The sequence below is a fragment of the Acipenser ruthenus genome, chromosome 43 (assembly GCF_902713425.1).
Source record: "Acipenser ruthenus chromosome 43, fAciRut3.2 maternal haplotype, whole genome shotgun sequence".
NCBI classification, from domain to species: Eukaryota; Metazoa; Chordata; class Actinopteri; order Acipenseriformes; family Acipenseridae; genus Acipenser; species Acipenser ruthenus.
The window spans coordinates 3079301-3105404 of NC_081231.1; the positions used below are offsets into that span (position 1 = coordinate 3079301).

Below are 26104 nucleotides of genomic sequence, written 5' to 3' on the forward strand. Positions count from 1 at the left end.
AATGAAAGAAACAAAAATAAATAATTTAGAAAAAAAAGAATGTAAAAAAAAGAAAGCTCAGAAAATGTTGAAATTGAGTAATTCTGTTCGTCCCACATTGGAAGAGTTCTTCTGAAGTGTTAGTTATACTCTGACTAGCTGATCAGCCCTGTGTTTATTGGGCTGTGCAGTTTCACACAATCTGCATCTAATCAACCAAAATACCAACCAGTCTCTCTGACAGGCAGTACAGCCCACAGCACTGCTATCTGCACAATATGCTAAACCAATCCACACTCAACACATCCACAATCTGCTAAACCAATCCACACTCAACACATCCACAATCTACTAAACCAATCCACACTCAACACATCGATCTGCTGAATCAATCCACACTCAACACATCCACAATCTGTATGGAAAGAGGGGGAGGGGGAGTCTGGTTGATAAATCATGTGGTTATGCTGTTCTACTCTGTAATAAAAATAATAATCACATTGTACCAAAACAATCCTGTAAAGAAAAACATCAGGCAATAAAACTACCAGCATTCAATCACAGCTGAAACTCTTTAGTTACCTGCCTACTGTTTTGAGGATCATTCGGCCCCTCAGTGGTGTCTGGTTCGGAGCAGCTGATTGATCTCAAAACTTTGTCAAGTTGGGTCTTAAAGGATCTCAGTGATTCTGCCTCACCAACAAGACTAGGTAACCCATTCCATCCCCTCAGCACTCTTTGTGTGAAGAAGTGTCTTTCCCTCTGTCCTGAGTCTATTTCAACACCATCGCTGACATTAGATATGCAAATTAGGCTGATCATGTGACGGGACATCCCTGCAGCACTAGAAAGCTGCTGTAGTTTATTTAAGCAACATTGTGGATCAAGTCCACCCAACAATGCTCAACCCTGATGGCCACTTCCAAGACAACAATGCACCGTCCACCGCGCCGGAACTGTGGTTTGAGGAGCAGGGCAGAGAAGTTTGGTGAAAATCAAGGCAGTTATCGTGTGACAGACTGTCAGTGCAGAAGGGTCCCTATATTTGAACGAGGAACCTGACCAGTAAAATGAGAGCTCTCATTACAGCCACTGAAAAGGATTAAGAGTCTTCCTTAGTTTTAGAGTTTGAAAATGGTTTGAGATTAGCTGTCTGAATTGCTGAGCATGCGGAATAACTCAACACTGCCCCTAGACAATAACTCAACACTGCCCCTAGATAATAACTCAACACTGTCCCTAGATAATAACTCAACACTGCCCCTAGATAATAACTCAACACTGTCCCTAGATAATAACTCAACACTGCCCCTAGATAATAACTCAACACTGCCCCTAGATAATAACTCAACACTGCCCCTAGATAAGCGAGACAGCTTTAATGCAGCCACTGATCTTGGTCGCTGATGCAGTCTTTTCTAGACCAGCGCTGTTGAGTTTCTAATATATAATCAAAGAGAAGGAGATGTGATGCCTTTTATTGGACTAACCAAACAACAATTAATCACAAGCTTTCAAGACCTCAAAAGGTCTCTTCAGATGAGAGTAGGAAAGAGAGGTTGATGTTTACATTCAAAGGTGGCATCAGAACTTTAACAAAAAGATCCCATTTTCAATCACTGCAATTCTAATGCAAGGAAAAAAATGTTGAAAAAAAAATAAAATAAAACAGGATGAGTGGTCACATAATAAATAAAAAGTCAAGGACACTAAGGATAGCTTATCTTCCAACTGAAGCTTCTTTAATCCCGTTGCAACATTCAAAATGAGACAAAAAACAAGGAAAGACAAAATCAATAATTTACAATTTTGAGAACTTATTTTTTTTTTAGATAGATAGAAAATACAGATATCAGAACATGTTAGAAAATAAGCGAATGGATATCTCTCATTGTTTAGTACAGGAAGTACTAAAGGAAGTACTATTATTCATCAACGTACACGTATGTAAAGCCAGTAATAACCGCTCATTTTCCCTTCTTGTTTTCCAATGCTTGATTGGGTTTCCAGGTTTCATTTTCACTTCGAGGAGGAGGCTACACTATTTTTTACAGCTGTTAGGTAAAAAAAATAAAAATTAAAAAAAAAACTGGGCAAAATTTAGATCGAAAAAAAGCTGATTTAAAACCAGGCTTTAATTGCGTACTTCCACACAGAATCCGGGGAAAGGCATCCTGTTTGATCAAATAAACTGTATAAAACAATCAGCCGCTTTACATTGTAATATATTACAGTATACCTGTTTTTACAAGAAGGATCTTTATTTAAGACAGTATCCTTGATGTATAAACGCTACATAATGTGAATGAATAGATGTGTCAGAGTTATTAACTGCAGGGTTTTGCAGGTGTGATGGGGTTTCACTCTATAACCAGAACCCCTAACGAGAGGCCTGTTGGAAGTACTTGGGTTTCCATTAGCATTGCTTTAAATCATTTTTTACCCAATTTGAAGTATCCGATTGGGATATCGCTTCAACGCTGTAGGACTGAGAGCAGCATCACACCATGAGGCCGGTCTCTCCAGACAGCGGACACTCCACTGCTCCTGAACCCTGGAGGAGAGGGCCCAGCTGGGGAGGCGCCGCTGGACTCGTGGGGAGGAGTTAAACTATTGTTTATTAGAATGACTTATTCACCCTTTAAAAAATCCTATATTAAATGTATACAAAATGATTGCCAGTTTTAGAGATGTGTAGAAAACTACAGAACTCTATAGAAAGGGAGGTGATCCACAGATAAAAGCTACAGACAGCCTGATGCCCAATGGACATCCCCAAGACTGGCAGCTTGGCTCCAGTGTGATTGACAGAATGCTGCACTCAGAAATGCTGTTCATTGGTGACAGGAAGTGATGTCACAGCTTAAAGGAATATCCCCTAGAAAGTGTCCTGAGGGCATCAGATGATTCGAGGGCATTTGCCAAGCACTCCCACCTTTCACTTCCTGAGCTCGGCAACTCTACGAAATCAACCCATCCTGACTCTAACCCGACCCCTACCCTAACCTTAAGCAACCCCTGCCCTAAAACCTAACCTCAAACCCAATACCTACCCCTAAACCTAACCATTAAGAATCATCTGATGCCCTCAGGACACTTTCTAGGGGATATTCCTGTGTGCTGCCCCCAGTGACAGGAAGTGATGCCAAAGTGCTCTGGGGCCCCAGTGACAGGAAATGATGTCACAGTGCTCTGGATTCCTCCTCCCTGCAGTCAAAGAGAAAATAAAAAGTCTGGAAACACACAGCGCAACAGCAGAGCAGCTTGTTTATATCAATCAACCAATCAATATTTTTTCTATAGCGCCCCATATAGATAATAAAATGTCTCAAGGTGCTTCACAAAATAAAATGCTAGAGGGAACACTTTGTAAAGCCTTGATTATTATCTGTTTAAGTTTCTACTCTTTTGTATCAGAAATAGATTATAATATTATAATACTATAGATTATAATATTACAATATCATAGAGCTGAGTATTGAAACACAGTCCACAACCAAAAACAAGAACTGAATCCAAAAGCTGTCTGAATCTCTTCAGAGCTGGGAGACTCTTCATCCTGGGTATCAGGCTCCAAAGCTGCTTTTACTAGTTCTATAAAGAAATATAAGTCTCTTTCTTTTCTTTTTACTGCCTGCAACAAAGTCACGTCAAACTGCAGGCAGCATCCCACAAGTACTTGGAGATACTGGGAGAAACAGTGGAGATTCAGAAGTGCTCCGTCTTGCAGGAGCACAGTTTAGGGTAACATGAACACATGTGCTGCGTTGGTCAGCCCTGGGGTACCACGGCACGGACTGTGCTTGTGCAATTCAACTGCATTCTGAAAACGAGGGGAGCTCTCTATTCAGGGATACCAAGATATGTAATGAGCCAGCCAGGGGTGCGAGTGCGCTGTACCCTGATGGTGAGGGCTACTGATTGAGCACCCTCCACTGTGCTGGGATTGTTAGGGTTTGAGAAGCATGAGAGAGGATGTCGTCCTGCAGTAACAAATGCTCGCTTTTATCCATCTGTCCCAATACTTGTTTAAGGCATCTGTTGCAATATGCTTCATATAAAAAAAATCATTTATATACATGTATAAAAAAGGGCCAGTTATTTATTAGGCAAAAATATACATGGTCCATATTAATTTTACATACATGCAACAAAATTTGAATCTGATGTTCACTTTAGTTTGATTGCTACCAAATGCTTTTGTGTGTCTAAGATCTGGGACCACGACATTCATCTCTTAACTTTTATTCACTGTACAGTTCCATAGAAGAAGAGGGAAAAAAAAAATGCCTCCAGCATTTTATAGAAAACCAGCAAAACCAAAAACAAAACCAAAAAAAAAAAACAGAACTAGTCTTGTGGTGCCCCTGCTGCAGCCCTTGCTGTCGGTGTGGTGCGGGGTACTGGATTCAGGCTCTGTCATACTCAGCTGAGTATCTCCGCTCTGGATTCATGCAGCTGGGACCCATTGATCCTGCTCACTTGGTGCTTATCCATAATCTGAAGAACGTCATCCAGGATGGAGGGACCCAGATCCAGGTGCAGGGACAGCAGGGAGCCTGCGTGGGACAGGAACGGTTCCTCCAGAGGGGTGTCCTCAGGGGTGAGTCCGATTCGGGGCTCTGCTAGTCTCTGCTCCGGGCTGCGGGGCTCTCCAATTGGAGAAGGGCTCTCGTCTGGGGAAGGGGTTGGGAACTGTGGCAGCAGAGGGACGGGGAAGGTGGTGGGAGGTGGAGGCTGGGTGGCTTCCAGGTGGAGTCGAGGTGGTTTGGGAGGGGGGACCTGCTGGGCTGCAGGCAGGGAGAGGGCCTGGACGCCCCCTATCACAGGCAGGGAGAGGGCGTTCTTCAGGAGCGGGGAGGAGTTCTCGCGCTGGGGCGGGTGTGCACAGACGCTGGCGGTGCGGGTGAATTCAAAGGGCGTTCCGTACTGGTTGCAGCGCTGGGACAGACTGTGGCCCTGCTTCCCAGGGAGCAGGTGGAATTTCCCCTGCAGGAAGGACAGGTCCCCAAAGAGATCGCTCTCGCCGCCGCTGCTGCCGATGTGAATGGTGTGCCGGAAATCTCCCAGCGGAGGGCTGATCATATCCGAGGACAGGATGTCACGGAGCTTCTCTTTCTTCCCTCGGCGGCTCCCGCGCTTCAGGTAAATGGGGGCCTTGGTGGACATCTCTCTGATCTAAGGCCTGTCCAGATCGGGGGCGGGGAGGAGGCTGTGTTCGTCAGCTTGATTTGAACAAGATTCACTAATCTATCGAGTCTTTCCAAAGGTCCTAAAAAGGGGTTGGTTCACTCTTATGAGGCGCTGATATGTTTGGATTTCCTTCATCCATCCAACTCCAGGAATCCCGTGGGCTCTGGAGAGTTTCAGGGCAGGCGCTCAGATTGAGAAGCGCAGGGTGTTTAATTGAAGGTGGTGTAAAGACAGATTCAGTCTGGTTTGCTGACCAGTAAAGAGCCACCCTCTTCTAAACGGCTTTCAAATCTGCTGAAGGAAAGAAACAGAAATGTGATTACCCGATACTGTAGGCTTCTATATCTCCCATTACTTGGGTGCAACAATACGCTTCACGACATGCAGGTGGCGATACAATATGCAAAACTCAATGTTCTCAGGTGGAAGTGAACAGGAAGCACATAATAGGGCCTCCGCAAGGCCAGCGTTACCCTTCTCAGTGTAACACGCACATTGCTGGGGGGTTATTCCACTTAATGGGCTTTGAGTCGATTTACTAACGTTTGTACAGCACTGTACTTCTCAAATATAATCCAGCTTCATTTATACAGCACTGTACTTCTCAAATATAATCCAGCTTCATTTCTACAACACTGTACTTCTCAAATATAATCCATCTTTTTTTGTATGTCAATTTAATTTAGAGGTTATGTTTTTCCAATGTTGAGTTTAATATGAACACGCTTTTTATTTCTAGACTTATAAAAACAAAGAACTGTTATAAGGGTCGTGTTAAAATAAGGGAAAGGGACATCGATGTTAAAGCCTTGGTTAGCACAAGATGAGGCCTCTGCTTCAATACCGGACATGTTCATTCTAATGTTGAACAATGCAACACATATTTGGCACCTTTCTTAAAATGTCTTCCAATGCGACCGTTACCTGTTACAAAACAGACAATAAATGACCCGCGGGGAAGGTGTAACAGGCGCCTGTGCTTTACATATCAATCCCTCCCTGTGTGTGAGCTGCAGCTGCCTGCTTGAGGTCAAACTGCCAGCCACTGTACACCTGTGCAGCACAGAGACACCTTCGCTTATCCTCTCTGGCCATCTGCCAGCCACTGTACACACACACACACACAAACACACGCACACACATGCACGCACGCACGCACACGCACACACCTGCCCCTATGGAGAGATCAGACACACACGACACCCCAATCGGCCGTCTATCTCAGCCACTTAAAGGTATTCTCTCCATCAAGCTTTTCCCTTTTCAATGAAAATCACAATAAACAAAAGGTGCATTTTGGAACAGATGACCACGAAACAAAGCCGAGACGCCCACAAAGTGTAAACTTAATATGAACCACAAAGCTGAGACGCACAGTAAAAGCGTGGCAAAGCCCAGAGGAGTATGGTAAACCATGGTAAAGTATGATAGATGTATAGGATAACTATGGGGAAAGCATAGTTATACTATACATTAAGTTTGCATAAGCAGTAAGTTTGCATAGCAACTGCAAAATTGCTGTGCAAACTTACTGCCTTGTGTAATATAGAAGCACCCGAATTAAACTCCATATTGAAAGTGCACTGGAAAGGCCTCCTGCCCTGTGTGTCCAATTCCACACAGCTCAGCGAAACAGGACATCCCCCGAGAGTCCATACCAAAAACTGAAGCTCAGATATTTCTCACCCAGACAGCAATGTGCTGCAGTCACACATGGGTGCCGAGTTTATTCAATTATAAATCACGTGTGAGGAGCTACCACAAGGACCACTCCGAAAGATCGCAAATGCCACAGAAAGGTAAAGGGACAGTAAAAAAAACCCAGCTGCATCAATACAGAAGTGGGTGGGGCATTATGAACCTATTTTACCCAACGCAGAGGGAGGGGAGGGGGTTGTGTGGAATGGGGTTCAGCAGTGGAAATGCAGCTCTGCTGAGCTCTGGCAGAGTCACAGTGAAAATAAAAAGAGCCTGGAAAACGACAACAGCAAAACCAGAGGGGGCTTGTGGGAACGCTGTAATGGTAATGAGAGGGAAGGAAATGGGTTTGAAATCCTCGATTCTGTACAGAAAATATTCCCCTGCACACACAGACTGAGTTAAAGACACTGGCCCTGCACACACAGACTGAGCTAAAGACATTTGGCCCTGCACACACAGACTGAGCTAGCACTGGCCCTGCACACACAGACTGAGCTAGCGACACTGGCCCTGCACACACAGACTGAGCTAGCACTGGCCCTGCACACACAGACTGAGCTAAAGACACCGGCCCTGCACACACAGACTGAGCTAAAGACACTGGCCCTGCACACACAGACTGAGCTACAGGCACTGGCCCTGCACACACAGACTGAGCTACAGGCACCGGCCCTGCACACACAGACTGAGCTACAGGCACCGGCCCTGCACACACAGACTGAGCTACAGGCACTGGCCCTGCACACACAGACTGAGCTACAGGCACTGGCCCTGCACACACAGACTGAGCTACAGGCACTGGTTCTCTTCCTAAATCCACAAAACCGGAGAGGTGCAATTATAGGATTAAACATGGAATTCTGGAATGCCAGAATATGTTAATAATGGGAAGAAGATGAATACGGATGAGCATTCTTGCATCCATGTGAAATCTCTGCTATATTATTATTTATTTCTTCTTATTATTTATTTCTTAGCAGACGCCCTTATCCAGGGCGACTTACAATCGTAAGCAAATACATTTCAAGTGTTACAATACAAGTAATACAATGAGAGCAAGAAATACAATAATTAGACACAGTCTAATTATGTTTTATTATAATGCTATAATAAGACACAGTCATCCTGTTGGATACAAAGAGCCTTCTCCATTTTGCTTTGCATAAGAGAGCACTGGCTCTGGTGCTAGTTTGCATGTCTCTGTATTTGCAGAACAGGGGCCAGTTTGTATTGTGCTCTGGCTTTCAAAGGCAGTTCCAATGCTTTGTCATTGAATATGGTAATATAACTGATGTCTGAGGCAGCACATACATGAGATACAAAAGAACAATACAAGTTGCAATTATACCTGCAGCAGGCAGAGGACAATAATCCAGCTGCTGTACGTATCGATACAGATTAAGAAAGACTGCTGAGCTGACTCTCTTAGGTTTCATTATTGGAGTTAACTAGCAATTGCTTGGTACCTATTCACATTATTTAAAGTGCCTTCTCCAGGTTTCGCAGTGGGAGCAAGGTGGGAGATGTATACTGATTCTAATCCAGATGTACTGAACCTATTGCACGCAGTCCAGCAGGCAGCTGCACTTCACTGTGTAACCTCAGGGGCACTGCCTCCCTGCTATTGCCCTGGAGCTGGCTGTTTGGTTACAGATTGGTTTTGAGATACAGTGTATAACAACATTGCTTAAAATAACTTCTTTGACTGACACTCTCTCAGTCCATAATAAGCTTTGACCTCGAAGACCCTGCTGGGGTGGAATGACCAGGCAGTGCAGTGCAGACTTCCAAAAGATAATGCTTGCAAACAGAGATTTCTTCAGCGCTGTGCTGGGTGTTCACAATGAGAATGCTTGCTACGACATGCACAGACCTGTGTAGCCAGTGGAGCTGCAATAAAGATGTATGGGAGTTATAGCTACAAGGCAGTAGTCTGCAGATTCTAAGGGTAAACAGGTATTTCCTCATAGCTTTGCAAGTTTATTATGCTATTTTGAAAAGGCCCGAAACATTTTACAATTACAGATAAGAACTGGAAAATAAACTGCATCATGTGTTACACGCATGAACTGCACAGAGCCTGTAAGGGACTCTTATTTTAATTGCAGTGTTAAAAATCCTGTGTCAATGGAAAGGATGATTCCTTGAAGGTTATAGTAAACCGTGGGTGTGGGAAAAACTGTGCTTAACAAACATAGAATACATTTTGAAACATTTACAGCCTAAAGCAAATATTGCGCATGTGTTTGCCCTTCTGCAGTAAGCCTTGTCAATCAACAGTTAATGCAAAGTGCAATTCTCTCTGGAACACAAAGCTGTGACAGAGAAAGCAGCTTCCAGTTCTCAGATTTGTTTTCTTATTGCAATTGCTCAATATTGTGTTTGATTTGGTTTCTGAGTTCAGATTCTGTTTCACTGCAGACAAGTGGAACACAGGCTAGATCAGCAAAGCATTTCACTCAGAGCTGCGCCCCAGTGAATCACGTTTCCTTTTTCTATGCTGTAAAAAGAAATCTAGTGGAAACGGTTGTCAGTGAACTTACACTCTATCAGGCGCTTGTCCATTAGAGTACATTACAGGGATATTTCACTGTAGTGACACTAAGAGGAGGGTGACATTACCAGGAGTGATATTAAAGGGGTTCAGTTTGTAAATGGGTTGCAGATTTCATCTTCAAGCTCTGCTGCAGCTCAGGGATGAAAAACTAAAAAATGAAAACGGGACGTCCTGTCTTCCGAATGGAGTTGGACTCGTAACGCTTTACTAGAAACATCCAACAGGCTGATATTTTCAACAAGCTTTTAAAATAAAACATATTTTTAACACCACAGCTGTGCACATGAAATCAACAGCAGCTTTGAATTCCCTGAAGAAACTCGTCCCGAGAGCCAAGCGACCTCCTCCATTGAACTCAACTTTCCAAAAATCAATCAATAAAGAGCAGCCCTAATACAGTCTCTACCTGCATGGGGCTCAGGGGTTTCAACACCCAAAGTGTTACTGAAATACCACAGATAATACAAAAACAACTGATAAAAGTTCCTTTAGGAAGGGCTGTCCAAAATGATCGCCTTTTCTAAAAGTGGACAAAGCGTGCGCTGGGAGTTGTCGAGGGCAAGTGTACTTTTCTTCATTAAAAAACTGCAATTTTATATTGCTTGAAATATTTGCATCCTTCCTGTAAAAGTACTATAGCCACCAGAGATGTCATTTCTGTCATAGTTCATGCCTTTTTTTGACTTTTGGTTAGCACGTTTCTTTTGCAGCGCACGAGAGAGCACAGAAGGAAACGGAGCGTCAGCGTATATGTTTAAAACTTTTCTTGGGTCTATTACGATCCATTCTGATGCAATGTGGTTCGCAGCATCAGTGTATTTCAAGGGCAATCATTTGAATGGCAAATGGGACAGCAATCAGGCCTGATCGAACCACTCTGAATTATGGATGAAAGTACCGGATTACTCTAAATAAAATGATTCTTCTGAATATCACTCACCCCACCTTCCTCTGTGTATTGCTTTGTGCACATGTCGAGTTGTTTTCTGTATTCTAGCCAGTGTAAGGCTTGTCTATTAATTGTCGATACACTAAGTGAAGGCTTCATGGGACAGCACACGGTACGAGGAGGTGTGCAGTGCAGAGCGAACAGTGCAGCGGTTTAGTCTTGATCACAGTCTCACTCACACTTCTCTCTCGCTTCTCACATCCTCTATACCCTACATAAAGGTCGACCCCAATCAATATACAGAAGCCCTAATAGTCCAAATTTAAGCGTACATGAAGTCAAACCCGTCATTTAAAGGTGTAGACACACGTTTCAAACACAGTGCAACCAATACAAACGACCTTATCTTCTGTCCTACACCAGCAGAACTACAAAAGGACAATCCATACTGTGTGTCATTGAACTGCCATTCATGCAGTGTGCTTTTCTTTGAACCCCTTGGTTTGTACACATGACTTCAGGCCTGGTAAGGGTTGCAGCTCTCTGATGGACACAGAGACCCTGGAATGAAGGCCTCAGTTAATTATACTACTCGGCACCCACTGGAGCGAATCCACAAACACTGGAGTTTTATTTGTTTTTTTAAAGAGATTGTTTCTGTGTTTATCAAGCGAAACGTGATTACAGATTTGAAGATCCGATCCTGTTGATTAGATGGACTGTGATTTACAAAGTTTACAAGACCTCAAGCGTCTTCAGGTGTGAGTGAAAATGTAAAGAAATACAAATAAGCAATGCAGGTATTAAGTGATCTTTGAAACGTGGGTGCAGACTGGCTCTCTGACTGCAGCCCCACTTTGACAGTGGAAGAGTAGTTCTACAGCCTGGTTTCAGGGTGTAAATGGAGTTTCAATGCCGGGTTTCAGAGAGTTAGCTTACCTGCGTAGATCCGGTTTGAAGGATCAGCAGATTCTCCAGGGTCATCCCAATACCTTCAGGGTGTACAATGACATGACATCACAGCACATGTGCTGGACCAGTGCTCACAAACCCAAAATGTGCCCACGGGACACTACAGCAGCCCGCCAAAAAGTGCTAGGCCGTCACCAGGAAATGATGCTTTTGTTAAATTTAATATATAGCAGGACTAGATTTTTAAACATATATTAACTAAAAGGTCTTCAGTGGTTGTCCACTGGAGAGGATTCTTGTATGCAGTTCTCCCAAGACGAAGCACCCCGTGCTTGAAATATTTTTTGAAATGCCAGTTTTTTATTTTTCTTAAAAATATTTCCCAACATAAAACCAATGTCACCTTACAATAATTGATTTTGAGTTTCAGTGTTTTAAAATAAAACATCAAGCAGAACGAAATTTCAATGTACCATTTGTAATCCAGTAATATGAGAGAATTGGTCAGGGGTCTGAATACTTTTGCAAGGCACTGTATATATATATATATATATTAGCTCAAAGAGCCAGCTGCCCAGCGTTTCGATATGTTGCACATATCTTTCTCAAGGGAGCCTGTGAATCAAAACATTGGAGGTATTTATAGGTTTTTGACGGCATGACAACTACTTGTTATTGTTTACATTCAAATCCATGATTTATTCTTACATGATGTAATGGTGTTCTATATATTGTGACATCATTTTTACTTCTATCTTTGAATCTGTATTAATTCTAATTAACACTACTTTATATAAACTTATATTTTTATTATATCATGCAATGCTGGCTCTGAGGATCAGTCTGATTTGGCCTCCCCAGCGCATCAGCATGCACAACTTTTGAATGAATTTTGTTTATTTATTTAAATATTATATTTATTGAAGTTAATTAGTTCATTCTTTTCTGTTGAGTCCCGCTGGCATAATCGTGTTCAGTCTATTTATCCATTTACTTTCTTTTATTCTTCTATATGTCGCATTGTCTAATTTGAGCTGTTCTAATACTACAAACTTTACATCATTTATGTCATGTCCCTGACTGGTGAAGTGCTGTACTATTGGTTCATTCATTTTCTTATTTCTAATTAATGACAGGTGGTTCTGAATTATTTTATATAAAGTAGTTCCAGTCTCTCCAACATATTTGATTTCATCACATTTTTCACAGGCTATTCCATAAACAACAAGGTATTAGTTTTTAGTGGATATGTGGTGTTCTTATGTTTAATTATATTTTTACTTTTGTCTATGTATTCACACACTTTACATCTACTGGTGCACATGTTCGTAGAACTTATTTTGTCAATTATTCTTTTATGTTTACTGTGAACTAAAATATCACCTACACACACACACACACACACACACACACACACACAGACACACACACAGACACACAGACACACACACACACAGACACACAGACACACACACACACACAGACACACACACAGGACTAAAGTGTACAATACTGTATTAAAAATAAAAAACAGTGGAGATGCTACACTGACAGGTGTTTTCTAAGTGAACAAAGAAATTCAAACCGTGCTTTTTTTAAAATCTAAACATTCAACTGTAACAGCAATTTATTTCAACATGTTTGTGCATGAATTGGAAAACAAAAGATTCCAGTTTGTTTCCTAGGAAATGAAGTTCCTTTAAACAAATCCTCTAGTTGCAAAACAGGTAGACCTCCTGATTGGATGTGCTTGAATTAGCACGAACTTCTGCCACAAGAGCTTTACTTTCAATGTTAAACGTAGCCTTAATTAAGGATCAAATAGCTGCACTGTCCAGCAAGTGTATAGTGTGACGCGTTCGTCTCTGAAAGGTCATGACCTTTTGAAATGCACAACTCTTAAAACTGCAATGAATAACACTGTAATGTAGCCTCCCTGATTGAGTTTGTTTGTTTGAATATTGATATTGTCATTTTTACAGTCTGAACTTCACACTCAAACAGACTCCATAAAATCAATGTCACCTTGAGACACCTTTGTGACCACACCCCAGTTCTAACCACGCCCCTTCCCTCATTCCATTCCACTCCGGTCACCTAGCAACCTGGCATTCAAAGACAACAGAACTCTGAACCACGGAGTCGTATTATTTGGGATAGCCCTGACACTCAGGCAGAGTTTACACAGGCTCTGGGTTCCTTCAACAATACCTACCAATAACATCAGGGTCATTTTTGCCACCGAATGCAATAGATAAACACAGTACATTATTCATATGTGACTAATGGCAAACCCAGTACCTTATTGGTAATGTCTGGTCTATCCCAGCTCCTCTGAAAATTGTTTTTCATAGACACTGACTCACAGCGGCCACACGTGCAGAAGGGACACAATTAACAGCTGTGCACCCCTAGTGGCCATTTTTAAAACCACCTCGCTTCAGAAATACAGCTTTACAAAAAGGTTGAAAAAAGGTATTTTTTCCAGGACAATTTGCATGGCTTGTAAATAAGTTTTGACTACTCATAGATCTGTTTGATTTCCTTTTATTTTCCCGAGAATCTTTTGGTTCCTCACTGTTGTTTTTAGTATATGAAGATATTTCAAAATCAACCCTGTAAATAAAGGCCCTTGTGCTGTAGGTCACACGGTCCGAGTGCAGCTCAACCATTGGAGGGAGTTTGAACTAGAAGATAAACAAGCGTGTAGGGACCAGGAAGCAGCAGAAACGTCTCATCTTTACAGCTGCCGTGGAGTTTTCTACTGGAGTATAAAATACATGCAAGGAATCTACAGGAGAAAAGGGGTAATGCAGTCTAATGAGTTTGAGATCCTTGTTTTCCTCGACTGAGATCCAGCTCATATCTGAGTGCTCACAGTCTGCAGTGGATGGGGGTTTGTTCAGGGAAACCAGTTTCTGAGGTACTGGAAAGAAGTGGGCAGACGGACTACAATGTGAGCACTGTTCCTGTGCGCTGATTCAAGACTAATCCGATTAATCAAATATATCCAATCTCCTACAGCACAGTGCTACCGTATCTGACAATGCAATCTCCTACAGCACAGTGCGACCGTATCTGACAATGCAATCTCCTACAGCACAGTGCTACCATATCTGACAATGCAATCTCCTACAGCACAGTGCTACCATATCTGACAATGCAATCTCCTACAGCACAGTGCGACTGTATCTGACAATGCAATCTCCTACAGCACAGTGCTACCATATCTGACAATGCAATCTCCTACAGCACAGTGCGACTGTATCTGACAATGCAATCTCCTACAGCACAGTGCTACCGTATCTGACAATGCAATCTCCTACAACACAGTGCTACCGAATCTGACAATGCAATCTCCTACAGCACAGTGCTACCGTATCTGACAATGCAATCTCCTACAACACAGTGCTACCGAATCTGACAATGCAATCTCCTACAGCACAGTGCTACCGTATCTGACAATGCAATCTCCTACAACACAGTGCTACCGAATCTGACAATGCAATCTCCTACAGCACAGTGCTACCGTATCTGACAATGCAATCTCCTACAGCACAGTGCTACCGTATCTGACAATGCAATCTCCTACAGCACAGTGCTACCGTATCTGACAATGCAATCTCCTACAGCACAGTGCGACTGTATCTGACAAACAACAAAGACACAAAGGAGGCTCATCCCAGAGCTGCTACAAACACTCGAGATCAAACCGACACTGAAAAAGGCATCGTCCAAAACGTGTGTCTGCTGACTTAACTGAGCCCATTTCATCAAAGCGTTTACTCCACTTCAGAGTGCATGAAGAAGCATGGAGGATGATACACCTGGAGCATCCCAGGAGGATGAGGCGAAGATTCACTCAGGACCACTCGATCTCAACGGTTATTGTGTAAATTGTAGAAGTTCCAGTTTGGTCAAATTAAAAAGTGTTTTTAAAATAGTGCCCTACACTGGGATTCAAACGGAACTAAAGTGCTGCTATCGTTCCTGCAGCTTTTCAAAAGTACTCAGATAGCTGGATGCAGCGTTAGCATTAACCCAGGACTCTGAAACACTCAATAGGAGTACATGTAGTAATAACACTAAACACAGTGGATACAACTGAATGGCAAACGTTTCAACTTCATCTCTCTCAAGGACTTAAAAGCATGAAATAATTGCACAGTGATCATTGTACAGTTACTCTTTATAGCAGCACCTTCACTCACACTGAATCGTAGGGCAGTAACAGTAGTGCTGTAGTATTAACTCAGGTAACAGTATTGCTGTAGTTTTAATTCATGTAACAGTATTGCTGCAGTGTTAACTCATGTAACAATATTGCTGCAGTATTAGTTCATGTAACAGTATTGCTGTAGTATTAATTCATGTAACAGTATTGCTGTAGTATTAATTCATGTAACAGTATTGCTGTAGTATTAATTCATGTAACAGTATTGCTGTAGTATTAATTCATGTAACAGTATTGCTGTAGTATTAATTCATGTAACAGTACTGCTGTAGTATTAATTCATGTAACAGTATTGCTGTAGTATTAGTTCATGTAACAGTATTGCTGTAGTATTAGTTCATGTAACAGTATTGCTGTAGTATTAGTTCATGTAACAGTATTGCTGTAGTAATGTTATTAAATAAAAGGCCATTGTGCATATGGAATTCTAAAAAATCACTAATGATACGAAACAATTTAAAATACAGTCGACTGTGCAACTGACAGAAAAACACTGGAGACGTTGGAGAAGGAGAAGTCCTTGTTACATTGGAGAGGTCTGGCAGCCCAAGACTTTGTGATGATCAATCTTGTGTGTTCACTGGTAAAATACACAGGATTGCGCAAGCACAATTACAAAATACACTTCAATACAGCTTGGGTTTTTTCCCCCATTTTAAGCAATATGGTCATACTGTTTAGTGAAAAAAATAAGAAACCAAAAAAAAGGAAAACAAGACTGAACTTCATGTACTTTGTTTTATCAACAAATAATATGAAATCTGTGTCTAGTTTCTAGTTTCATCTCAGTGACACTGATGAAGGCACTATCTGAAATCTGTGTCTGCTTGATTCAGTTTCTTCTAGTTTCACCTCAATGACACTGATGAAGGCACTATCTGAAATCTGTGTCTGCTTGATTCAGTTTCTTCTAGTTTCATCTCAGTGACACTGATGAAGGCACTATCTGAAATCTGTGTCTGCTTGATTCAGTTTCTTCTAGTTTCATCTCAATGACACTGATGAAGGCACGATCTGAAATGTTTGTCTGCTTGATTCAGTTTCTTCAATGTGAAGGCACTAAGCTGAAACACTGGTCTGCTTGACCGAAGTTTCTCAAGTTTTACCATCAGCAAGTCTTAAAGCAAGTATTTTTAGCCTGGCTTGTTTTGAACAGACAGCTAGAAAATAAATCTCTGTAATCTAATCCACAGTACAGCACATTGAATCCCTGTAATGTAATCCACAGTACAGCAGATTGAATCTCTGTAATGTAATCCACAGTACAGCACATTGAATCTCTGTAATGTAATCCACAGTGCAGCACATTACAGCCGGGAGCAGTACTTACTGATCCGGGTTCTCCTCGGCTCTCTAAGAGAAGAAAAGGCACAGTCGTGGTTTGGCTCTCTGGTGTATATTCCCTGCACTCCTGGGTAGATTGCAGGGGGTGCTGTGAATTGCCCTCTGGTTGATACCCCGGTCAGCCCCTCTGAAAGGCTTGCTCTTCTCTCGACACCAGAGTGCTCTGTAGTGGAGTGCTGATATGCCGAGTCGAGCTGTACTTTGAAAGCCCTGTCACCCATGTGATCAGGAGGAGTGAGCTCATTGCTACTGCAGCCAGCTGAGCTGGCAAGTCTCAAAACCAGGAGCTGGAGCTCCGGATCAGGAGTGGGTCTGTGCTCACTACTGCTGCAGCCCGCTGTACGTAAGCCAGACTAGATCTATGGTAAATGCAGAGTATAACCATTGGAAAACGCATGAAAACTGCAAAATGTAGCGTGGTAAACTTTTATAAGGGTCTAAGCTATATTACACATGTCTATAACTGTAGAACAGCTCCTGAACTCACTCACTCACTCTCCTCTCTATATTCTCAGTGACCTGCCCCAGCCTTCCTTCAGACCAGTCCCTCTTATGAATGATTTAAACCCTTTTATTGGGTTTTAGTTACCAGGGCCGCCGAGAGCCGTCATGGGCCCCGGGGAGGGATTGGTATGTCCCGCTGCCCCCCCCCCCCCATGGTATTACATTCATCCGACTTTGTAGTATACTGTAGTCTAAACCAAGCTTATAAACAAAGCAATGATACTTGCAATCTTAGCAGTGTCTGAGGAAGATCATTTCAACCGATACAGTATTTTGATAATGGGTTTGAAGGAAACTGTCAGCGACGCCTAGAAGCTTCAATATCTCAATTAAAATCTGCAGCAGGATAGTTTACTTTTTCTCAAAGTAGTTATGTTTAAGTTATTTACTGTATTCAAACATTTTTTTTAGGTAAGTGAATAAATATTTCTTTTGTACAAACTCCATGTGTAATAGTCATTAAATCGGAAGCTTACTTAACATCAATTAACATACGTTTTTAGCATAAACTACATTTTAATGGTGTTGCTATACACTATTTTATTTATCCCGTGCCAAAAATAAACCACTCATCTCTGCTCTTAACCAATAGCCTGTATTGGTAAATTTGTATTTTAAGCAATATATCCGATCATTCTCTAATTGTGTTTACCACCAGCTGAAGAAAGTACTTTATTTATTTTACACGATACCATTTTTCTAACAAACTGCTGCACCACGTTGTTTTGAGCAAATTATAGATTTTAATAGAATAATTCATACTGTGGTAAATATTGTGCATATATTGTGGTTCTTTTAACGTTTTTTTTTCAGCTTGTTGGTGTAGTAAAATATGAAATGCGAAAGTTCAAATCATTGTGTGAAAGGAAGTGTTTGACAGCACCTGGATACACAATCATTACACAACAGAAGCACATCGGCTCGGTGTGCAGTACGGCAGTTTTTCTTTTTAAAGAGGTGGTGGGAACAAAGAGTCTTGTGCAGGGCTAGTTGTTTTAAAATATTTTATATATATTTAAAAAAAAAAAAAAAAAAAAAAGTTCCCCCTTCATCAGGGCCCCCCTTTGGGGCGTTGGGGCCCCCTTCGGGGCGTTGGGCCCCAGGGAAATTTCCCCATCCTCCCTGCCCTCTCGGTGGGCCTGATTCCACAAACAAAACAAAAAAAAAATCTACAAGCTTTGAAATTAGTTCTTACAGTTGAACTTCAAGAGCTCATGATTTGAATCTTTAAACTTCTTAAAAACTGAGCACACACACACACCAAGGGTCCTCATAATAACTGCACAGTACCTGACAGGTTCAAAATACCAGCACAGATAGAGTTTATTGAATTACAGCCAAATGAAATCTGGCGACAGATGGAAGAGACAGTCATCACTTAAGGGTCCCCATTGTTTGAATGAGGACCTGATGATGCATGTGGTATAAACACAGAATCCCCGGAGGTGAAAGGGTTCAAATAGACCAGCTTTTCAAGAACCCATTCCCAGAATTCCAGGGCCAGAGTTTTGCTTTGTTCCAGAGTGGGAGGGGCCTAAGCCAGTCTTGCTTCCTCTTCGCTGGAAATTCCTGCAGAGCTCTGACTGACTGACTCACACCTCGACAGACACACCCCCTCTATCACTGCCAGACACAGTGCAGCACAACATGCTCACTGTCTGCTATACAGTATTATTAGTCAGGCCCCGTCAGAACCACACACTACATACAGCAACCAGCGACCAGAATTATCCCGGGTTTAAAAGGCATGTCGTATGCAGACAGGCTAAAAGAATTGAATCTATTCAGTCTTGAACAAAGACGACGCGGCGATCTGATTCAAACATTCAAAATCATAAAAAGGTATTGAAAATATCGACCCAGGGGACTTTTTTGACCTGAAAAAAGAAACAAGGACCAGGGGTCACAAATGGAGATTAGATAAAGGGGCATTCAGAACAGAAAATAGGAGGCACTTTTTTACACAGAGAATTGTGAGGGTCTGGAACCAACTCCCCAGTAATGTTGTTGAAGCGGACACCCTGGGATCCTTCAAGAAGCTGCTTGATGAGATTCTGGGATCAATAAGCTACTAACAACCAAACGAGCAAGATGGGCTGAATGACCTCCTCTCGTTTGTAAACTTTATGTTCTTATGTTCTTATACAATCACCACATGCAGGTCCTGACTCAGAACACGTGATGCTCTACTTGATGCGAGATCAAATGATCATGATGGGCTGTTTTGTAAAAAGACAAATGAAGGAAAGACACCTGCTGTATTCTCTGCTGTCCTACAACAAGCTATGCTGTGCTCTTGTATCACAATACACACACCTCTATTTCGATGCATGATCGTGTGAAGACAGCATCACAATGAGTCAGTACACCACTAATCACAACCTGCAACAGCCACATCTTAATACTGCAGACTGTGCATGTCTCACACTAAAAGAGAGCATCCCATGACAAACGCTTCTTTGAAAGAGTTCCAGTTGAAACGCTGGTCATTGAGTTCTCTATCGCTAATGACAATAGGGGTAAGAAGCTGGATGGTAAAGCCTTGGGTTTCCTTGCTTGGACCTGATGTGATCTGAATATTTAAACAGGTCCTGGCTTATCCATCAAGATCATTCTCTACATGTTAATGAGTTGCTTCAAATGTCATTCTCTTAGCTTTTATATTTCCTTTTTAGTTTTGCTGGAAATGAACTAGAGGTTGATGGTGCTTACTGATATAAACATGACCTAATTAAAGACATCTGTGGCCAAACGTTTTGCATCACCCGATTAGGGGTGTGCAGATAATATCGCCCGACGCCCGGGAAAACAAGATTTGTGTGAGGGACAACAAGCTTTATCGTTACACAAGTACTTTTGTCTTCTTTTGTCACAACGTTCTGTTGCTAGAAAAACTTAAATTTCTCGGGAGCCACGCAGAGCCCTGAAAACTCTAAACCAGGGGTGTCAAACTCAGTTCCTGGAGGGCCGCAGTGTCTTCTGGCTTTCATTCCACCCGAGCTCTCAATTACTTAATTGGTCTAATTATTTGATTAATTGGGCAGCTTTAACACTTCTCTCCAGGCCTCAGAATGTTTCATAGGCCGTGTACCTTGAATCAAGTGCATATTTTAAATCATCAACTGTAAAAGACCTTGAAAAATATTAAATATGTCCAATTAAACAAATAATTAGATCAATTAAGTTAATTGAGAGCTTAAGTTGGAATGAAAACCAGAAGACCCTGCGGCCCTCGAGGACTGGAGTTTGACACCCCTGCTCTAAACTGTGGAAGTCTTGCACACACAAATTACATCTTTTTTTTTTTTAAATGTGTAACTCTAAACCTCAAAGCAAAAATATATACAGAGTACACAAATCCTTTTAATTCACAACCCCTCAGTCACACACAGTGACAAACCTACTTAAATGAATGCAACAATACTATTACATTGTCTTTGTCTGCAGTAGGAGCACAGAAAAGCTTGACCGCCAGCTCTAAAGAATATTTAACATAAATTACAAAAACCGTTAAACTGTGTTATATGTAACAGGCCCCCAGGGGATCAATCTATGATTACCTAGTTTGAATGTAAAAAATACGTTTTAGAATGTAATGTCTGCTAAGAAATAAATAATAATAATAATAATAATAATAATAATAATAATAACAATAATAATGTACTCAGAAAAAAAAAAGTTTTCTTTTGGGTCGGTAAGCATTCTTGGTTATGTGAACCAATGCAGTCTGCTCTCCAGTAATGCTGCACTTTAAAATCATAGTAATTCCAGTAATTGAAACCGAAACCTAAAGATACTGAAATGCTGCACCTCATAATCAAAGGTATGGCCTGGTGCGTGAAGTCTGACGTAGTCTTTGTAGTTTAATTATTGGTTTTGTTTTGCCATGTGTCATTCACAGCAATGACATGGGTTCAGTTTGGCAAGTATGCTTGGATTGAATCACATTTCCTTTATTTGATTTCATGAAGCAAAAATTATTATTAAATCACTAACTGATTGTGTTCATTGTTTAAAAGCAAAATCCTAAAAGTGATATTTAATTTGTGTGTGTGTGTTTTGTGGGACGGTGAAAATGCTCTTCTGGCATTAACCAGCCAGCTGCTTCCCCTGACACGCACTGACCCCACTGCGGAGAGGAAAAGACCAAGGAAGAAAAACAGACTATCTGAGAGTAAGACATGAAACTGAGCTTTCCTAAGAACACAAGAGCAGAAGAAAATTCACAAGCGAGAGGAGGCCATTCAGTCCATCAGTGCTCATCCGGTTCCTAGCAGCTGATTGATCTCAGAACTTTGTCAAGTCGGGTCTTAAAGGATCTCAGTGATTCTGCCTCAACAACATGACTAGGTAACCCATTCCATCCCCTCACCACTCTCTGTGTGAAGAAGCGTCTCCTTCCCTCTGTCCTGAGTCTATCTCCACTTAATAGCCAACTGTGTCCTCTGGTCCTGGTTCGGGTTAACTCTGTTAACTCCTTTTATGATTTTAAAGACTTCAATCAAGTCCCTCCTAATTCTTCTTTATTCTAGGCCAAATAGATACAGTTATTTCTGCCTGTCTTCTTAGCAAATGAAAATACATGTTTGTACCTGCACAGAGTAAATGGAAGGAAGTGCACAGCAAGTTTACAGATTGACGTCCCTTTAAATGTTGTTTCAGCTCATGGTTGAATTTTGGAATGCGCCCAGACCCTAGAGTTCCTAATTAATTGGCCAGAGCCTTTTTCTGGCACTAGACCAGCATGTCTTTGCATCAGCCAGTTTTTTTTTCATTGCACTACAGCCTTCATTCTAAATAAACTCCAGATGCTAATTGTTTAAACAGTAATAAAGATTGCTCCTCGGAACTGGCTGGTTGTGAAAATACCACAACCGCCCCCCAAGTCACTCCCACAAAAACTGAGCCAAAAACCTTCAAGCAAGGGGAGGGGGCTGGCTTTCTGATGGGAAACACTGCTCTCCACCCTGCGCGGCCCCCTCTGTAAACAGCTTCAGCATGGTGTTTAGCATTAGGACAGAGGTATTAAAAGAAGATATTGTGTAAGATTGCACTCACATTCAAAAAACAGATGCAAAACAGGAACCTTAAAATGAGCCAATTTGCCCATTAGCATTTCCATCGGCTACATAGGTCTCAGATGTGCAGTGTTAACAGAAACACATGCTATCGCACGCACGCGTTTCATTTTAAACCCTGATATCTGGTACTGCTATAGGAACCTCTCATCTCACCTCAGCAGCGTCTTCTAGGTCAAAGCATGTTACTGGCTGAAAGCATGTCAGTCAATAGGGGAAGCAGATGATTGGTTATTGACAGGAAAGAAGCCAGTCAATGGGAGGGGAAAATGTCACCCTCCGAAAAATAAAGACAGTCTAAAAGCATAGCTACCAGATACCAGGTGCTGAAATGAGGACAGGTTTGCTAAAACATGTGTTTCTTTCAAAACTGCACATTTGAGACCCGGAACAGATGTGCAGGACGGAGGCATTTTATGACCTGTTTTGCTAGCTATGATTACTTTAAGAGATCCTTCACACTTTACTAACTGGGCGGGTATGGAGTCCACATCAATGTGAACCAAAACTCAACATTGAAGACACTGAGAAAAACTTCTAATCAAATGTGTGTGACTGAATTTACAAAGTGTATTTTAGTATTTCTAACAACTCTGGAGATCAAATCAGACAGACTGCACAAAGTCAGCTGGACTACAAGTCCTTCAGAGAATAAGGATTAGAGGATTAGGCCTGAAAGTCATTCAATTCATTGAACTCTAAGAAAGTTATTAAAAATGATTAAGTTCCTTTCCAACAATCCTTCTACAGCCTTTTTGTAGATGGTCTAAAATGTGTGGACACAAAATACAATGAACTGCACCACGAACCATGGAAATACAAAATACAGTGAACTGCACCACGAACCACGGAAATACACAATACAGTGAACTGCACCACGAACCACGGAAATACACAATACAGTGAACTGCACCACGAACCACGGAAATACAAAATACAGTGAACTGCACCACGAACCACGGAAATACAAAATACAGTGAACTGCACCACGAACCACGGAAATACACAATACAGTGAACTGCACCACGAACCACGGAAATACAAAATACAGTGAACTGCACCACGAACCACGGAAATACACAATACAGTGAACTGCACCACGAACCACGGAAATACAAAATACAGTGAACTGCACCACGAACCACGGAAATACAAAATACAGAGAACTGCACCACGAACCACGGAAATACAAAATACAGAGAACTGCACCACGAACCACGGAAATGCAAAATACAGTGAACTGCACCACGAACCACGGAAATACACAATACAGTGAACTGCACCACGAACCACGGAAATACACAATACAGTGAACTGCACCACGAACCACGGAAATACAAAATACAGTGAACTGCACCACGAACCACGGAAATACACAATACAGTGAACTGCACCACGAACCACGGAAATACACAATACAGTGAACTGCACCACGAACCACGGAAATACAAAATACAGAGAACTGCACCACGAACCACGGAAATACAAAATACAGAGAACTGCACCACGAACCACGGAAATACAAAATACAGTGAACTGCACCACGAACCACGGAAATACAAAATACAGTGAACTGCACCACGAACCACGGAAATACAAAATACAGTGAACTGCACCACGAACCACGGAAATACACAATACAGTGAACTGCACCACGAACCACGGAAATACACAATACAGTGAACTGCACCACGAACCACGGAAATACACAATACAGTGAACTGCACCACGAACCACGGAAATACAAAATACAGTGAACTGCACCACGAACCACGGAAATACAAAATACAGAGAACTGCACCACGAACCACGGAAATACACAATACAGTGAACTGCACCACGAACCACGGAAATACACAATACAGAGAACTGCACCACGAACCACGGAAATACAAAATACAGAGAACTGCACCACGAACCACGGAAATACAAAATACAGTGAACTGCACCACGAACCACGGAAATACAAAATACAGTGAACTGCACCACGAACCACGGAAATACAAAATACAGTGAACTGCACCACGAACCACGGAAATACAAAATACAGTGAACTGCACCACGAACCACGGAAATACAAAATACAGTGAACTGCACCACGAACCACGGATATACAAATATGGTGGACACGGATGGGCTGTGGTTGGAATGGTGGAAAGTGGAAGACCATATTATAAGAGAATGACCATGTTTATAGGTGGAATGACCTCTTTACAAACGAAATGCCCACCTTGGTTATAAATGCAAGGACCAGGTTTAAGGGTTGGAAATGCAGTCCTTCCACTGGGAGTGCTTTCACTTGTAACCCTTCTACTGAAGTTTATCCCTCAGAGCCCACAAGCCCCTGGGCAGGAAGCTCTCCTCTCTAAACGCAGCGTTCCAGTTCTGGAAGCAAACCAGCTAGAAATGTGCAGCTTACAGGGTAGAACTTATTTGTAATGTAATGTGTGCTATGGTAAGCTAACCTGAGCTAAGTTTGCAACATATTTTTTCAAGCCTGAAATGAAGCTTACTCTAGCTGTAACAATAAACTAGCTCAGAATGTAGGCTATTTAATTCCATGTACAGTATTTAACTGCTCCTGCTTTATTTGCGCATTAAACTGCAAGTATTTGCACAGCGTCCGCAGTTTTACCGCAGTTTCTTGTTCATTTTATAGCAAAACGTTGCAGTTCATTTTTTACTATTTTGAACCGTCCAAACTTTCTGTAAGAATACAATAGGTAATTGCTTAATAATTGTTGGCACGCATTAGGTGTAGTGCGCAGATATACGCTTACCTCAAACACTTTAATCATTCTCACTAAACTACCTCTTTACTTAAAACTAACACGCACACACACGTGACACAGAGTAAAATACTGGCAGAAAACATTCCCCCAAACCACCAAACAAAACGCGAGTTTATTAATAAATGAACGCATCTCACCGTCCGTATCCCAGCTGTCGTCTCACACACGGATCTGGGGACGCGGTTTGAATATTCTGAGTGCATTGCGTCACCCGCTCTGCCTCTCCTCCAAACCCATTTAAAGTGTTGCCTGGAAACAAGCCATTGTTAAGAATCTGTGGAAGAGGGGATGGGATCGTGTGCTCCGGGGATCAATACCCTCTGTTTGAGCAGCAGGCAGCGGTCGTGTTTACACACACTGACTGGCCAGTAACGCTTCACCGGTGCGTTTCAACAGTACTGCTAATGCTGGGCTCCGGGGATGACTAAATTGTTATTATCACCTAGAGACAGTGAAGGCGTCTGCCTGTCCGTATGTCGTTTTCTATTGCGATTATCTTGCAAGATTTATATTCTGGGTTTAGATAGATCGAAGTAGATACCGTGTCTGTGCACTCCAAAACCAACTGAAATCAGATTTGATGAAGACATGCTGTAAAGTTATTGAGTGTCGGGTTGCGGGGGTGTACGGAGGTGTCTCTGCCAGCGCATCTGTCCTTCTGTGTGTCAAATTTAGATTTCTACATGCATCTTGAGAAGACTATTCCACTGTAAATCAGTCATTTTAATATACCCTGATACTGACACCTCACTGCTTGCCTAATGACATCTAGGTCTGAAATACCACTGATCCAATTTTCATTAAACTGTTTATTTTTCTATTCTATTCGGTGCACTCTGTTGATCTGTCAGGATCATCATATTTTTCCCATACTGTTGGCTCTAATTCTGACTGTACAGCGTGGCGAGGTGTGTATGTTAC

At 41.9% G+C, this 26104-nt stretch overlaps 1 protein-coding gene across 4 annotated transcripts; it reads right to left on the reverse strand.

Annotated features, from left to right (window-relative positions):
• Window positions 1-399: 399 nt before the first annotated feature.
• Window positions 400-25545, reverse strand: LOC117967733 (cdc42 effector protein 2-like). 4 transcript variants are annotated; one of them, XM_059012003.1, is made up of 2 exons: window positions 25321-25545; window positions 400-5463 (listed from the first exon to the last, which is right to left on the reverse strand). In XM_059012003.1, exon 2 carries the CDS (start codon window positions 5146-5148, stop codon window positions 4405-4407), a length of 744 nt encoding a protein of 247 aa, XP_058867986.1. In that variant the 5' UTR covers window positions 5149-5463; window positions 25321-25545; the 3' UTR covers window positions 400-4404. The 4 variants fall into 4 exon arrangements, with proteins under 4 accessions (XP_058867986.1, XP_058867988.1, XP_034770952.1 ...); XM_059012005.1 differs by having other exon boundaries at window positions 400-5466; XM_034915061.2 differs by lacking the exon at window positions 25321-25545 and adding an exon at window positions 16796-17035.
• Between the last annotated feature and the right edge of the window lie 559 nt (window positions 25546-26104).

Bases quoted from the DNA above. Each gene is read 5' to 3' on its own strand.
- LOC117967733 (XM_059012003.1), bottom strand. From the start codon at position 5,148: ATGTCCACCAAGGCCCCCATTTACCTGAAGCGCGGGAGCCGCCGAGGG.